Source organism: Rana temporaria, chromosome 3 (assembly GCF_905171775.1).
Source record: "Rana temporaria chromosome 3, aRanTem1.1, whole genome shotgun sequence".
Taxonomy (NCBI): Eukaryota; Metazoa; Chordata; class Amphibia; order Anura; family Ranidae; genus Rana; species Rana temporaria.
Genome location: NC_053491.1, coordinates 411,991,139 through 412,006,329, shown reverse-complemented (window position 1 = coordinate 412,006,329; position 15,191 = coordinate 411,991,139). Strand labels below are relative to the sequence as shown.

The following is a 15,191-nucleotide window of genomic DNA, read 5'->3' as shown; positions in this document are numbered from 1 at the left end:
ACAATTATCATTCAAATTGCGACAGCGCTGAAAGTTGAAAATTGGCTTGGGCAGGAAGGTGTATAAGTGCCTGGTATGGAAGTGGTTAAAGAGGAACTGCAGTCTGCTCACATAATTTGTAATAAATACATTCTGAAGCTTCCCTCCAACCACTTTGCATTTTATTTTATATATACTGTCATTCTGTACTTGCCAAATATGCTGCAGACATCTCTCTCCACTGAGTCTAGCTGTTTCTATTTTAACTGTGGGCAGCTGAAGCTGCTGCACGTTCACTTCCTGGATTTACACAGAAGCACACCTCCAGCTCTGCAGCTCTGATTTGCCCTCCTATGACTCACCCCCCCCCCCTTCCATTCCTGGCCAACTCTCACTAGAGTTAGAGAGAGCTGTGCATGATGTCATAAGCCTAGGCTAATGACCAGACAAAACACAGGACGTGGGCTGTATAAGGTATTTACTGGTAGAAAAAAAATGTTTTACTATCTAAAGTTAAAATAACAAGGGCAGAAGAAAAAGTGACTGAAAGTCCACTTTAATTAACGTTTCTTTGTGACTACAATTTCCCTCTAGAGATCCAGTCCCAGCTGAGTATGGTAAAGCATGGCTCAGGAGGCTTCAGCCTTTTTATTGGCATTCGAGGCTCAAAAGAAGATCTCAGCCTTCCCGCTTCTAATTATATCTACTTGCCAGACAACGACCTGAAGAAACTGTGAGTTTCAGATTCATTACATACAACTATGTTTTATGGATTCTAAGCAGAAAACTATCAACAAACTATTTAAATGGCTAGCTACAAGTTGCATGTAAAGCTTTGAGCATATGACTGCAAAATCAGGTTACCTTCAGCAAAAAGCAAAATGATCCTTAGATCCAGAGGTATTGGTGACTGACGTTAAATACAAATCTGAGCTTAACCACTTAAGGACCGCCTCCTGCACATATACGTCGGCAGAATGGTACGGCTGGGCACAAGCACGTACCTGTATGTCCTCTTTCGCCCGCGACCCGGTCCGAAGCTCCGCGCCCGCGGGACCCGCGTACCCGATCACCGCCGGAGTCCCGCGATCGGTCCCCGGAGCTGAAGAACGGGGAGAGCTGTGTGTAAACACAGCTTCCCCGTTCTTCACTGTAGCGCTGTCATTGATTGTCTGTTCCCTGATATAGGGAAAGACGATCAATGACGTCACACGTCCATCCCCGCCCCCCTACAGTTAGAAACACATATGAGGTCACACTTAACCCCTTCAGTGCCCCCTAGTGGTTAACTCCCAAACTGCAATTGTCATTTTCACAGTAAACAATGCATTTTTATTGCATTTTTTGCTGTGAAAATGACAATGGTCCCAAAAATGTGTCAAAACTGTCTGATGTGTCCGCCATAATGTCGCAGTCATGAAAAAAAATCGCTGATCGCCGCCATTAGTAGTAAAAAAATAATCATTAATAAAAATGCAATAAAACTATCCCCTATTTTGTAAACGCTATAAATTTTGCGCAAACCAATCGATAAACGCTTATTGCGATTTATTTATTTTTTTATACCAAAAATAGGTAGAAGAATACGTATCGGCCTAAACTGAGGAAAACAATACTTTTTTTAATATATTTTTGGGGGATAATTATTATAGCAAAAAGTAAAAAATATTGCATTTTTTTTTTTTCAAAATTGTTGCTCTATTTTTGTTTATAGCGCAAAAAATAAAAACTGCAGAGGTGATCAAATACCACCAAAAGAAAGCTCTATTTGTGGGGGAAAAAAGGACACCAATTTTGTTTGGGAGCCACGTCGCACGACCGCGCAATTGTCAGTTAAAGCGACGCAGTGCTGAATCGCAAAAACTGGCCGGGTTCTTTACCTGTATTTTGGTCCGGGTCTTAAGTGGTTAAATTCTCACATTTTCACCTCTCAAGCTTCCCTAGCTATCAGTGATTGAGCCTTTCTAACTGCAGCTAAGGTCCAATATTGTATGGAATTAATCTTGACTTTTACAGGGAAAGTCGTGATTTGCATGCAACCCCAGCTGCCTGCATCTACTGATCTTTTCACATAGAGTTTTCACTGCCTGATACATTTTTCATATCCTCTATTTAAATTGAGATAAAAGATAATTCATTTAGGCAGAGATTTTATCCAACTAAAATGTAAAAAATGCCTTTTAGTTTTTTTTATTGATTTACAAAAATACAAAGGGTCATATGTATGAGTATAGCTGGATCAGCCTGAGGACTCTGTACTTAGCGCCCCCTGGAAGGTATGTGAATGTAACTGCTACATAGACAGTTGCTCTAACTGTAAGAACTTGGTGACACTGAGTCATGTTGAATTTAGGTGCATGTCATATTTTATCTGACTAGTAATGGTATCATTTGAGTAATGTGTTTCTGCAGGGCATTATTTTGTATGATTTACCCAAGAATGTTAAGTGCGGTAGAATTCAGACAACCTCTATTTTATACATTGCCACTTCAGTCATGACATGCAGTAATAGTCTCGTTAACGGTATTATTAGCCAACGCCTATTGAGCGGAGAAGAGCTACTGCTGCCAACTACAACTTGTACACAAAGCAATTTGTAAAGCTGGCCATAGACGATTTGAATCTCAGCTGGTTCGAACCATGTATGGGCAGGCTGAATGTACACAAGTTGATCGCTCAATCAACTTGGGTACAACCAGCCTGCCGGATTTTACATGTGATTATTGCGGCTAGCAATAATCGCTGTGTTCTCCTGCCAGGGATGGCTTCCCCAGTGCTCCCCTGGCATGGGAACACAATGGCTCTGCAGAAGAGTCAACACTGTCTGTGGTTGCAGGAAAGAAATTTGCTCCGTCTATGGCTGGACTAAGACCTTATTATGCCCAATTACACTGGGGATAGATGGATATAAGTGATTGCAATTGGAAATTTTCTTTTCAAAAACGGTACATGGTACATGAAGCTAGATTTCTTTTTTTTTTCTTAAACAAATTTCTGGGCCCTAACATGTATATCCATTACTAATACAGGGAGAAAAAATATCTGTCTAGTTCTGCAGATGATGCTCCAAATCACATGCCAATGTTGTATATTTCTTCCCCTTCTGCCAAAGATCCCACCCATGAGGAGCGCTGTCCAGGTAAGACTTCTCTAGATTGTATGGGATTATTTAATATTTTATTTGGTTTTGCATGGGGAAGGGTTAAAACCCCTATCACATTTATTTTCACTGCCTGTGTCCCGCCAGAGTCCTTTCCATTCACTTCCTGCCCTGGAAAAGCAACAGGAAATGAGAATAGATCTCAGATAATTGTCAGGTATCGCCACTGAATTCTCTTCTGGTAACAACTCAGACTTTTGGATTTCCTCTTACTTTGTCTGGATGACTATGGTTACCAGGACAAACATAGTCTATTCTCCTCAGCAGGAATACAGAGCAATAAAAAGTTGACAGAGTTGACAAGTAATTTAAAAAAATGTTATGCACACAGTCCATGCACACTGAATGCTAAAATAACGTTATAAAAACGCAAGTAGCTTTGCAGTTAAGTGTTAAACTTTTTTTTTTGGTATCAAAAATGTTAACGCTGGTGAGACACGTTTTTTGAGTGTTAATCCACGTTTTTAGGCATTTTTTTACATTTAGAGCGTTTTTACAGCTGAAAAACTCCTCTCAGAATCCACTAGTTTTGGGGGTTTGTTTACAGCCAAAAAAACAACCCAGCCAAAAACAGTTGATAACAGTGTATGTGTGCATGGACACACAGGATAACATAATAGAGTTTATTGACTGTAGAAAATAACGTCTGAAGCCAAAAACAGCTGCTGTAAAAATGTCCAGTGTGCAGGAGGTCTTTTGCTTGCCTAGGAGGATGCAGCATCGGTCCCGTGCTGCATCTGTCCCCCGCTAACCTGTTAACTGAGAACCGAGCCACCGAACATCACCAATGGTTCAGTTCTCACAGCTCCCCGCGCAGAGCGATGCTGACTGTCAATCAGCAGCTCTCTGCGGCTCACTGAGACAGGTATCAGTATAGTCACCTGACGGATCCAGACTTTATTTGTCGGGATGACGCGGTGACTGGACTGATCTTGGTGACGTCATGAAAACTGGTCACATGAGTGCAAAACAAATAGCACCCCTGTGACCCATAGGAGCTCAGGCTGGACTTCTCCTTTAAACCATACCATACTCTATCAAAAACCTAAAGAAATGCATTTACACACAAGAGGCAACATGAAGGTCAATGATATGAAAACTTCAGTAGCCCATATCAACCAACCATATTTCTTGCACCATTAGTTAAAGGAAACCTGTACTTGGGGAAATATTCAAGCTCTGATTGCTTACCTCTTCTTAAAGCAGAACTTTACCCACAACAACTTGAAAAAAAATAATGTTCTTTAGCAAGGAACTACATTACACATTAATAATTATGCTAACAAAATTGATGTGTGCTGTAAATTGCCTCCAACATTGCTCCTGTTTCTTCTTGCTGGAGGCTGCCATTTTTCTGAAGCCCAGAGCCCCTGGGCAGAAGTAAATCATAAGTCAGAACGAAACCCATTAATTTAAAGTGATACATAGAGCCGGTCAGGGCCGGCCTTTGGGGTGTGCGAGCCGTGCGGCCGCACAGGGCGCCATGGGCAACAGAGGCGCCATGCGTAGGGTTGCCATCTGTCCGGTTTTGACCCCGGAAGTCTGGATTTTGACACATGTGCCCGGGTTTCCACCCACTGACAACCCGGGCACACATTCCGTCATGTGGTCAGTGGCAGCGGATCTCTGGCCCCCGGCTGAAACATCTGGAGTGGCGCCGTGCATCCCGTGCCCGCTACAGTATCAGTGTCACACAGTGGCGTTGCGGTCTGAGCCAAGCGGGTGCCCTGTGATTGGCCGAACGGCTCATAACATGAGGGTCTGCCATTGGACCGGCGTCGGCTGATGGTCACATGTGGAGGCGGGGCTGGCTGGAGTCCAGCCTCATGCTGTGTGTCTCCCTAAGGTCGCTCTTATCTGCTCTGTCAGCCCCCTTCCTGTCAATCACCCCCTCCTCTCTCTCTGTCACCCCCTCCTCTCTCTGTCACCCCCTCCTCTCTCTGTCACCCCCCTCCTCTCTCTGTCACCCCACTCCTCTCTCTCTGTCACCCCCCCCCTCCTCTCTCTCTGTCACCCCCCTCCTCTCTCTCTATCACCCCCCTCCTCTCTCTCTGTCACCCCCCCTCCTCTCTCTCTGTCACCCCCCCTCCTCTCTCTCTGTCACCCCCCCTCCTCTCTCTCTGTCACACTCCTCTCTCTCTGTCACCCCCCTCCTCTCTCTCTGTCACACTCCTCTCTCTCTGTCACCCCCCTCCTCTCTCTCTGTCACCCCCCCTCCACAGGATTAGCTCGCACAGGGCGCCTGAACACCTAAGGCCGGCCCTGGAGCCGGTTCACACATGGGTGACACGGCTCTGACCGCGACATTGTGAGGCGACCTGAACACAACCTGAGCGTGCACCACAACGACCCTGTGTGAACCGGCTCTCAGGGTTTGCATTTAAAAAATAACAAACATGTCTTGCTTACCTCCACTGTGCAGTTCGTTTTGCACAGAGTGGCCCCGATCGTCCTCTTCTGGGGTCCCACGGCTGCTCTCTCGGCTCCTCCCCGCAATAGATAACCCCCTCTGGGAAGCCCTCTCCCAAGGGGGTTACCTTGCGGGCTCGCTCCCGTGTCATACACACGGCGTACATAGCTGCCAAATGTATGACTTGGCCGCCCCCCCCCCCCCCCCCCCGTGCAGTAGGATGCATTAAGGTGAAACACGAGGCTTTTCAACCCCTTTAACGGTTTCAAGAAAACATTACATTCCTGGAATGTTGGGATTACTAACTGTCACATTTGCTTGTGTCCTTAACCACAATGTCAAACTATCAAATGGCTGGTGTCATAACTGATCACATGTGCATGGCAGTTGCAGATCAAACAAAAGCAGCTTCCTTGGCTGTAAGGCTGCATTCACACCTGCATTCACACCTACTATAATACTGACTGCTCCTTTTTATTGATATCCCAGGAAAATCCACACTCACTGCACTCTCCTTCACCCCCTACGAGTGGTTTGAGGAGTGGAAAAACAAGAAGGTGCAGAAACGTGGTCAGGACTATGAACAAGTGAAGAATGCATTTGCTGAGGCCATGCTGGAGACCACCATGCAGATCTTCCCACAGATCCGCGACAAGGTGAGAGTAACAGGGCTGAATGAGAGAGAATATAGCGAAGCAGGAAGAGACCAGATGACACAATGAATATCACATAAATAGGAAATGAAGAAAAGACTTGAAAAGGTTTTATTAAGCAGAGATAAAGTATCCCCAACTGACCGTAACACCCCTAAACAGACTGACTCCAAATCACAGTGTATTACTTCTACTGATTGACATCTAAATGTCCTGCCTAAAATGTGCCTATACAGTAGCTAACACTTTTTCATAGTTTTGGCTTTGTTTCCTTTTTTAATTTTGTATAGGGTAAGAAAGGGTTCACACAGGGGCAACCTGTAAGGCGATTCAGCCGCCTGACATGTTGTGGTCGGCAGTAGTCAATGGAACCGTTCTAATAGGAGCGTCGCAAGTCTCTCCGACTTAGAAAAAGGTTCCTGTACGACTTTGGGGGCGACTCTGGGCGACTTGCATTGACTTCAATACAGAAGTCATTTTGCAAGTTGCCTCTCAAGTCGCCTTGAGATCGCCTTGCCGAGTTGCCCCCAAATTTGTGCCGCCTGTGTGTGAACCGGTGTCTTGTCAATCTAGTTCCCCTATCGAGATGCTTGACTGCGCAGGCGCAGACATAGCCGACGGAAATCTCCGAACCTCGGGCGGCATCCAGGCTCATTCCTTAAAATTCCCGTGGATTGGAGTATGTTAAAAAAAAAAAGCCAGGAGGCCGACTGGCCACTTACAGCAAATTCCACGTCGCCCTGGACCTCTTGCTACAGCTGCTTAGGTTCGGCGATTTCCGTCGGCTCGGATTGCGCCTGCGCAGTCAAGATGGGAACCATATCGATAGGAGGAACTATATCGTCAGATCACCGGCTCTAAGGAGGGATGGTTATAACCCCTGTTTAAACAATATAGGGAACTTCTGCGCTACAATAGAAATTACTGTATACAAATAAAGTGGTTAAAATGATTTGCATGTGTACTGTGGTAGCTGCTTAACACACAGTGTTCCCAAATAAACAATGACAAAATATATACCTAAAACGTATAAATAATATGTGCTATGTCAATGTGAACAGTGCCACCCAGTGGCTACTTGAAAATGACATTAAACTTATGTGTATAACCCTAATAATAAAAAACCTCCTATACATACAAAACACACTCCTAATAATCAAAATACATATAGACAAACTATATGAATTAATCACGGTGGGCGTTGACATCTAGTGGTGATAGTGCAAATAAAAACCAAAGTATTAAAGTCCATTCAAAGAGAACATGCCAAATCCATGGGAGAGTAGGCCGTACAAATAAACATTAGATAAATATATCAATAAATAAAACTCACAACACACCAAATAAATTCAATGAACTTTATTAAACACTATGGGCCAGATTCTGAAATGACTTACGGCAGCGCAGCGCCATGTGCGCTGTCGTAAGTCCTAATCCGACCCGTCGTATCTATGCGACTGATTCTTAGAATAAGTTACGCATAGATATCCATTAGATCCGACAGGCGTAAGTCTGATCTTAACTGCATTTTTTTTTTTTGACCGCTAGGTGGTGCTTCCGTCGAATTCCGCGTCGAGTATGCAAATTAGCTAGATTCGCGTATTCCCGAAAGTACGCGTGGCCGACGCAGTAAAGTTATGACGTTTACGTTAGGCTTTTCCCGGCGTATAGTTGCCCCTGCTATATGAGGCATAAGTGCGGCGTAACAATGTTAAGTATGGCCGTCGTTCCCGCGTCGAAATTTGAACAAGTTACGTCGTTTGGGTAACTCGTCCGTGAATGGGGCTGGACGTCATTTATGTTCACGTCGAAACCAATGACATCCTTGTGGCGTACTTTGGATCAATGCACACTGGGAAATTCCACGGACGGTGCATGCGCCGTTCCGCAAAAACGTCAATCACGTCGGGTCACATTAGTTTTACATAAAACACGCCCCCCTGATCCAAATTTGAATTAGGCGGGCTTACGCCGGCCGATTTACGCTACGCCGCCGCAACTTACAGAGCAAGTGCTTTGAGAATACAGCACTTGCCCGTCTAAGTTGCGGAGGCGTAACGTAAATCGGATACGTTACGCCGCCGCAGAAATACGCCGCTGACTGAGAATCTGGCCCTATGTTATTTTATTTTTTTTGGTAATAAAATTGGCCGCGGCACCTTTCATTGGTATAAATAAGCATAAATATTTCATATATTATTATTTAAACCATTAATTAATAAAACTTTCAAAACTTTAAACTTATCTCTCAAGATCTCGCTCAGTCATAGAACTACCCCACCACCACGGCCATTTCTATCATATTTTGGAGATCCAGATTAAAAATATCTAATCCAATATCAGACAAGTAAACTCCATCCTATCTATAGAGGCCAGCAAAACCTCCCTCTAGATCAATGTGCCGGAAGAAGAAACTATTCAAAATAGGCATAAACTTCTCAATAGAGTGGTTAACACGTCTCTGTAGCTTTTCCAAAGATTTATTCTCTAAAAAAGACAACCAAGCCAGACGTGGAACCATCTCAGAGAAAATTACCTTAGTACCAGGAAAAGAAAGTTGAATGCGATGTAAATCGCGCTTCATCATAAAAATTAGATCCAACGTTGTACTATTTCCTACATCATTTCGTCCAAGATGGATTATCAAAATATCTGGATAGGCCAAAGCTGAGAAAAGGAAGAAAGATTGTTCCACCGAAGTCCACGAATACCCTTCCAAAAAAACCCTGAAAAGAATCAGGAGATAAAGATAAGTTAGAAGTATAGCAACGTTGGCAAGCTCATTTGTGAGCCCAGTGAACAAATGAATGTCCAATAATCCAGACGGAAGATTTTGGCCCTATAATCGGAGAGATAAATTAGGACGGATATATAAGTTAAACCTCTTAGACTCCCATCTACCTAAACTCTTAATAATGGAATCATTGAGGCCCAATCTAGCTGCCTCGGTGGTGGCTCCAATACGGAAGGAATGAGAAGAAAATTTTAAGTGGGAAAGACCCAATAATACTAAACAACGATGGAATATAGATGAGAATTTATATTTTTCCCGAACAGGAAGGCCTAACTGCAATATATCTGGAGAGAATAATGAAAGGACAGATAATGGAGTCGCCACAGGCATGCAGAGTGAGCCAATGACCTCTACCAACCAAGTCTGTTTTGGACTTTCTAATAAAAACTTTTCCTTGAGAAATACAAACTTCACTACATTTTAATCCGGAATCACCTTTTTTGTTGTTTGGTTTGGTACTAGTTCAGAAATACGCAGAGCTGCAAAGAAAATCGGCACAAAAGCTGCATGAAAAAGCAACGCCTCATATTCTGAACGGCATACCTTAGTAGCAGTCAAACAAATATTTTTCAAAAGTTCTATTGATACTGGTCTACGCATATCCGGAGTAAATGTCTGTCTTCTATATCCCTTTAGGGCTTGAAGTACAGAAAATAAACCTATTGCAAATTGGTAAATTATGAAGTTTAAGGAAAAAGGAGATCCCAGCTAAGCTCTTATGCCGCATACACACCATCACTTTATGTGAAGAAAAAAAACAACATTTTCTGTGAAGTAAAAAACGACGTTTTTGAAACTTCAATTTTCAAAGACGAAGTTGCCTACACACCATCGTTTTTCTCACAATGTTCTAGCAAAGCGAGGTTACGTTCACCACGTTTTTCCATTGAAGCTCGCTTCATAAGTAGCTTCTGGGCATGCGCGGATGAAAAAACGTCGTTTTAAACTACGTTTTTGCTACACACGGTCAATTTCTGTGAAGTAAAAGTTGACGTTTTGAAAGACACATAAAATTGAAGCATGCTTCAATTTTTTTTGGTCGTTTTTTAGAAGACATAAAACGACGTTTTCCCCCACACACGGTCAATTAAAGTGACGTTTTTAAAAACGTCATTTTTTTTCATCACATAAAACGACTGTGTGTACGCGGCATTAATGTGATTGAAGGACAATTTCATTTGCATGAGAGAACAAAGAAAGGCTAAGACGGATTATCAGTCGGTGAGAAACCAGATAACCCTAGTTCTACGGTAAACAAGAGCCACTTTTTCCATGCGACCGAATATTCGATCCATGTTTTTGGAGCAATAGAGCATTAAATAGCCGAAATAACTGGGGTTATATCAAGTCCCATAGATGACTCGGGCAAGTGTAACAAACTAGGTCCGCTTCGGGGAAAAGCTGCCTGAAACGAGCCATCTAGAAACGAGATAATGTGTCAGCTATAACGTTAAGTTTACCAGCAACATATTTCGCTTTCATCCAAATATTTATTTTTAGGCATAGTAACACAGAATATCTTAAAATTTTTATCATGAAAATGGATTTTGAAGAAAGACAATTTAGCGCAAAAATTACACCTTTATTATCTGAATGGACCAAAATTTGTTTGTTAACAAAGAATTCCCCCCATAATTCAAAAGCTACTACTATAGGGAATAGCTCCAGCAATACAATGTTTTTGGTTGCCTTATTGGCAACCCAAAACGGAGGCCAAGAGCCACAACACCAATGGGTACGCCAAATTGCTGCAAAACCAAGAGAGCCTGCCGAATCCTTGTATAAATCAATTTCTGCTGAGAAAACAAATTCCTCCTGAAAGAAAGTCTGGCCATTGTAATCCATAAAAAATTAAGACCAAACTAAAAGGTCATCTTTTAGCTCTGAAGTAAGGCAAATGTGAGAAAAAGGGGACTTAAAACCAGACATTGCCATGGACAGTCTCCTAGAAAATATTCTGCCAACTGGCATAACTCTTGAAGCAAAAGCCAGTAAACCTAAAAAGGACTGAAGTCCTTTTAACAAGATCTTTTTTCTGCGTAAAAAGAGACAAATTAAATTCTGAATCCTAGTTATTTTTAACAATGGAAGCTGGTATTGGCATAAATTGGCATCAATGCTAATGCCCAAAAATTCAAGGACTGTAACAGGAAGAACTGTTTTCTCATAAGCAATAGGTACCCCGAAAGTTTGAGCGATGGCTAAAAACAACTTTAATAGTAAAAACAAATAGGAGAATTTGGGGGGCCAATAAAAAGAAAATCATCCAAATAATGAATGATTCCATCGTAGCCCGATTCATAAGAAATAACCCACTGCAAAAAAGTTGCAAAGGTTTCAAAATACTGACATGACAGAGAACAGCCCATTGGTAAACACATGTCATAGAAATTGTTTTCTTCAAAGCAAAAACCTAATGAATTAAATGATTCGGGGGCGATAGGTAACAACCTAAAAGTAGACTTGTTGTCTGATTTCGCTAATAAGGCACCTGTACCATATTTTTTTATTAATTTTATTGCATCGTCGAAACTAGCGTAAGATACGGATAATAATAAATTATCAATCTCATCGTTTAATGAACCACCCTTAGGGAAGGAGAGATGGTGTATCAAACGATAAGAGTTGGGCTCCTTCTTTGGGACAACACCTAAAGGGGAAACACAGAAATTTTTGAAAGGAGGCGAGACAAAGGGACCGGCAACACGACTAGCTGCAATTTCTTTTATCAATTTTTGTCTTACCACCTGGTTATGTATAAAAACTGACTTTGTTACTTGCCATGTTACAACCATACCCAGAAAAAACTGGCAACCTAAAACCCAAGGAGAAACCTTCAATTAGTAGTTCCGCCTTCTCCCTGTCTGGGTACATTAACAAAAGAAAAGAAAAAGGAGGGCTCACCGACCTAGTGCATTACCACTTAAAGGAACTTTATTAAATGAATTAAAACAATAGTCATACTCACAATATGAGTTAAGGACAGCGCTTATCAGACAATAGATCTGGTAACACAGTATCGCCTAACGAACACAGTGACAACATGGATCAAATGACATCAAACCGGCATACGCGTTTCAGAGGCGAACCTCCTTTATCAGAGCCTTAATGGTCAGTAGTTGCTCCCTCATACAAGAAGATCCCGAGTATGTGTGTGTGTGTGTGTGTGTGTGTGTGTATGTGTATATATATATATATATATATATATATATATATATATATATACACACAAATATACATGCACACAAGTGAGCATGTGCGGAGATGCCCAGCCACAGGCCCGCCCCGATCGGCCAGACCCACCCAGTAACCCCTCAGTCATTTTGTCTTGAGGGGTGTGGCCAGAGAATCTCCCCACCAAGTGGAAGTAAGTTTCAGGGGCCAGTCTCGTTAGTTATGTGAGCATTGATATAATAGATTAAATATGTAGATCGGTATATACACACATAAACGCTCACACTTTGCGCTTTCCCAAAAACTCAGAGGCAAGCGACACACCAGTGAATAGGATTAATATACATATAGTTTATCCTTACCAGGCAGGCAGTGGCTCCCCTCAGAGCTCGATAGATCTGAATCCAGAGATATTCCTATCCCCAGCCCTCTATCTTCATAATCGTGCGCTGAAACACATGCCATCGTTAAACAGGAAGTGAATGCGTTCCAGCACTCACTGTCAGAGGGGCCGGAACGTCACTTCCGCGCATGCGCATAAGGTGAAGCACATATTCTTGCCGCAAAATGCAGGCGCTCAATAGCCACATTTCTTTCCCCCAAACCACCCAAAGAATATATTCCTGGTGGCTGGAGGGATATGGCTACTAATATGTGAACAAATAGTATTTCCTGCGTATTGCACATAGGTACTTAGGAGCATCGCTCCCCCTAATGGTCAAAAAGGGGAATTGTTTAACAATTCATGGGAAGCTCATATCCAATGCATAATAGTCACTGTAAAACCCCTCCACACATGCTCACATACTCAATAAGCCTTGAAGTATATACGCGGTGGGTTGGGTGTACACATTAAAAGCATAACAGATACCTTTCTTATAGACAGATGAACTATTTTGATTTACCGGTGGTTGTCTTGAAAAGACTGTATTTTGGGGTAGAATGAGGTTTAACCATAAACCCACGTCTTTCATTCCCCATTTCAGGATAGGGTAAACAGACATTTTTTGGTGGAATGATTCATCGTAATTATACCAACCGAAACCGCCAAAAGTTCTGTATGCTTCCAGGATATTCTCAAGGTGTTGAAATAGACCGCTACATTTTTCGGGAAATTTTTCGCCCATAAACGCATAATAAATACAAAAAGCCTGTAACCAATTATAAAAAGACCTTGGAGCTGTGCGACGCCTGTCCTCCGAAACCCCCTCCATTCTCTTTTCACTTTTACCAGAAAATTCTTTCCCACGGAGAAGAGTTAATAAATCAATAAAATCGCCTTTCCATATTTTATCTTTTATACTGGATGATAAGTGAAAACTCAAAGGAGAGATTTCGCAAGGCAGGGGCTCTTTAAAGCAAATTTCAGGAACCTGAGAAAAACTAGGTAAAGTGTTAACAGATTCCTGCAAAGAGTTAACATTCCCTGAACTTACTGCAGCATGAGAAACAACAGGCAAAATCTGAGCTGACCATACATTAGCTGGAGATGATAAAGGAATTTGCTTCTGGCTATTTAGAGACTTGTTTAATTTACTTAAAGGGTCACTAAAGGAAATTTTTTTTTTAGCTAAATAGCTTCCTTTACCTTACTGCAGTACTGGTTTCATGTCCTCATTGTTCGTTTTTGCTTTGAAGTAGCTGTAATTATGCTGTAATCTCCACACTTCCTGGTTGCCTGTTTCCTTATAACCATGGTACTGGGAGATTTTCACGGTGGTCTAAGCTGTCATTACTATGTGTCTAAAACTCCTCAAAACCAATCAGATTCATTTTAAAAACAAAACACTGCCCTGGATTTGTTTGTTTTTGTTCTGTGAGTCTTCCTGACTCACCTCTCACCCGGAACTTCATGTATGTACCTTTAAAACCGAAAGTGAAACTAGAGGCACATTATATGATAGGTTAAATTCAATTTTTAATCATTTTTAAAAGGAATCAGTTAACTTTTATGTCTCTATACCCAATAAACAATCATTTCAGCAAAAAATATGTTTTCCTTTAGTGACCCTTTAAAGAGCTTAGCAATTGATTTAATAAAGACTGATTTGCAGACTCACCATCCTGTGATGTACCTGCAATAGCCTGAAGCACTGGGTCCCTGCTACTCTGTATCTTGTCCTGTAACATCGCTGGTCTGGTAGGGGATTCCTTCTGCTGTTGAGCCGTTGATCTGCCAATATGGTTCAGGCTATCCAGATGGTTCCTGTAAGGACTGCGCAGGCGCAATCCTGGCCGACGGAAATCTCCGAACCTCGGCCGGCATCCAGGGCGACGTGGAATTTGCGGAAAGTGGCCAGTCGGCCTCATGTCCTTGCTTCGCTCGGACGGCTCGCTCCGCTCGCTCGGCCTCCTGGCTCTTTTTTTTAACATCCTCCAATCCACGGGATGTTAAGGAATGAGCCTGGATGCCGGCCGAGGTTCGGAGATTTCCGTCTGCAAGGATTGCGCCTGCGCAGTCCTTACAGGAACCATCTGGATAGGGGAACCATAACGACAAGTCACTGTCACAGAATCCAGCAGAGACTGCCTGGAGACAAGTGACGCTGTGGGCTCCTCTGACGCTGCAGACACCTGAAAAGGAAAAAGACACTGCCTTTCTAATATTGGAGATTGACGGGACCTTCCCCGCCCTGTAGTGACGCGCACTGAAGATGGGGATTCCGGCCTCTTCTTCTTGCTGATACGCTGGCTGCGCGGGTGTGTCATGACGTCATCGGCCTCCTCTTCCTCAGACGGACGCTCAGGCGGCTGGCTTCTGAGGGACCTGCGGGCTTGAGGGCGCACGGATGGAGACGGCTGCAATTGAGGTGGGACACAGGCTGCCTCAGACGCTGATGGACCCGCAGTGGTGTCCTCTTCCTCTGGAACGAGAGCTGGCTTCTCTTCCAGTTCAGCTAGGCATCTTCTTAGCCACTCTTCGCCGCCTTCAGATGCTGCTTTCTCTAGGACCTTCCTGATGAGAGACTTCATGAGGAAGGGTAGGGGAAACTTCGCTCAGCGGGAGCACACCACACTTG

General features: G+C 43.0%; 1 protein-coding gene across 1 annotated transcript in view; it reads left to right on the top strand.

Moving 5' to 3' along the window:
* RETSAT (retinol saturase) overlaps positions 1–15,191 on the top strand; it is a 55,996-nt gene that overhangs the window by 32,501 nt on the left and 8,304 nt on the right. Inside the window, exons 7-9 of the mRNA XM_040346066.1 lie at positions 574–712; positions 3,010–3,119; positions 6,040–6,206. Of these exons, the coding sequence (XP_040202000.1) occupies positions 574–712; positions 3,010–3,119; positions 6,040–6,206 (416 nt within the window). The remainder of the gene's footprint in view (positions 1–573; positions 713–3,009; positions 3,120–6,039; positions 6,207–15,191) is intronic.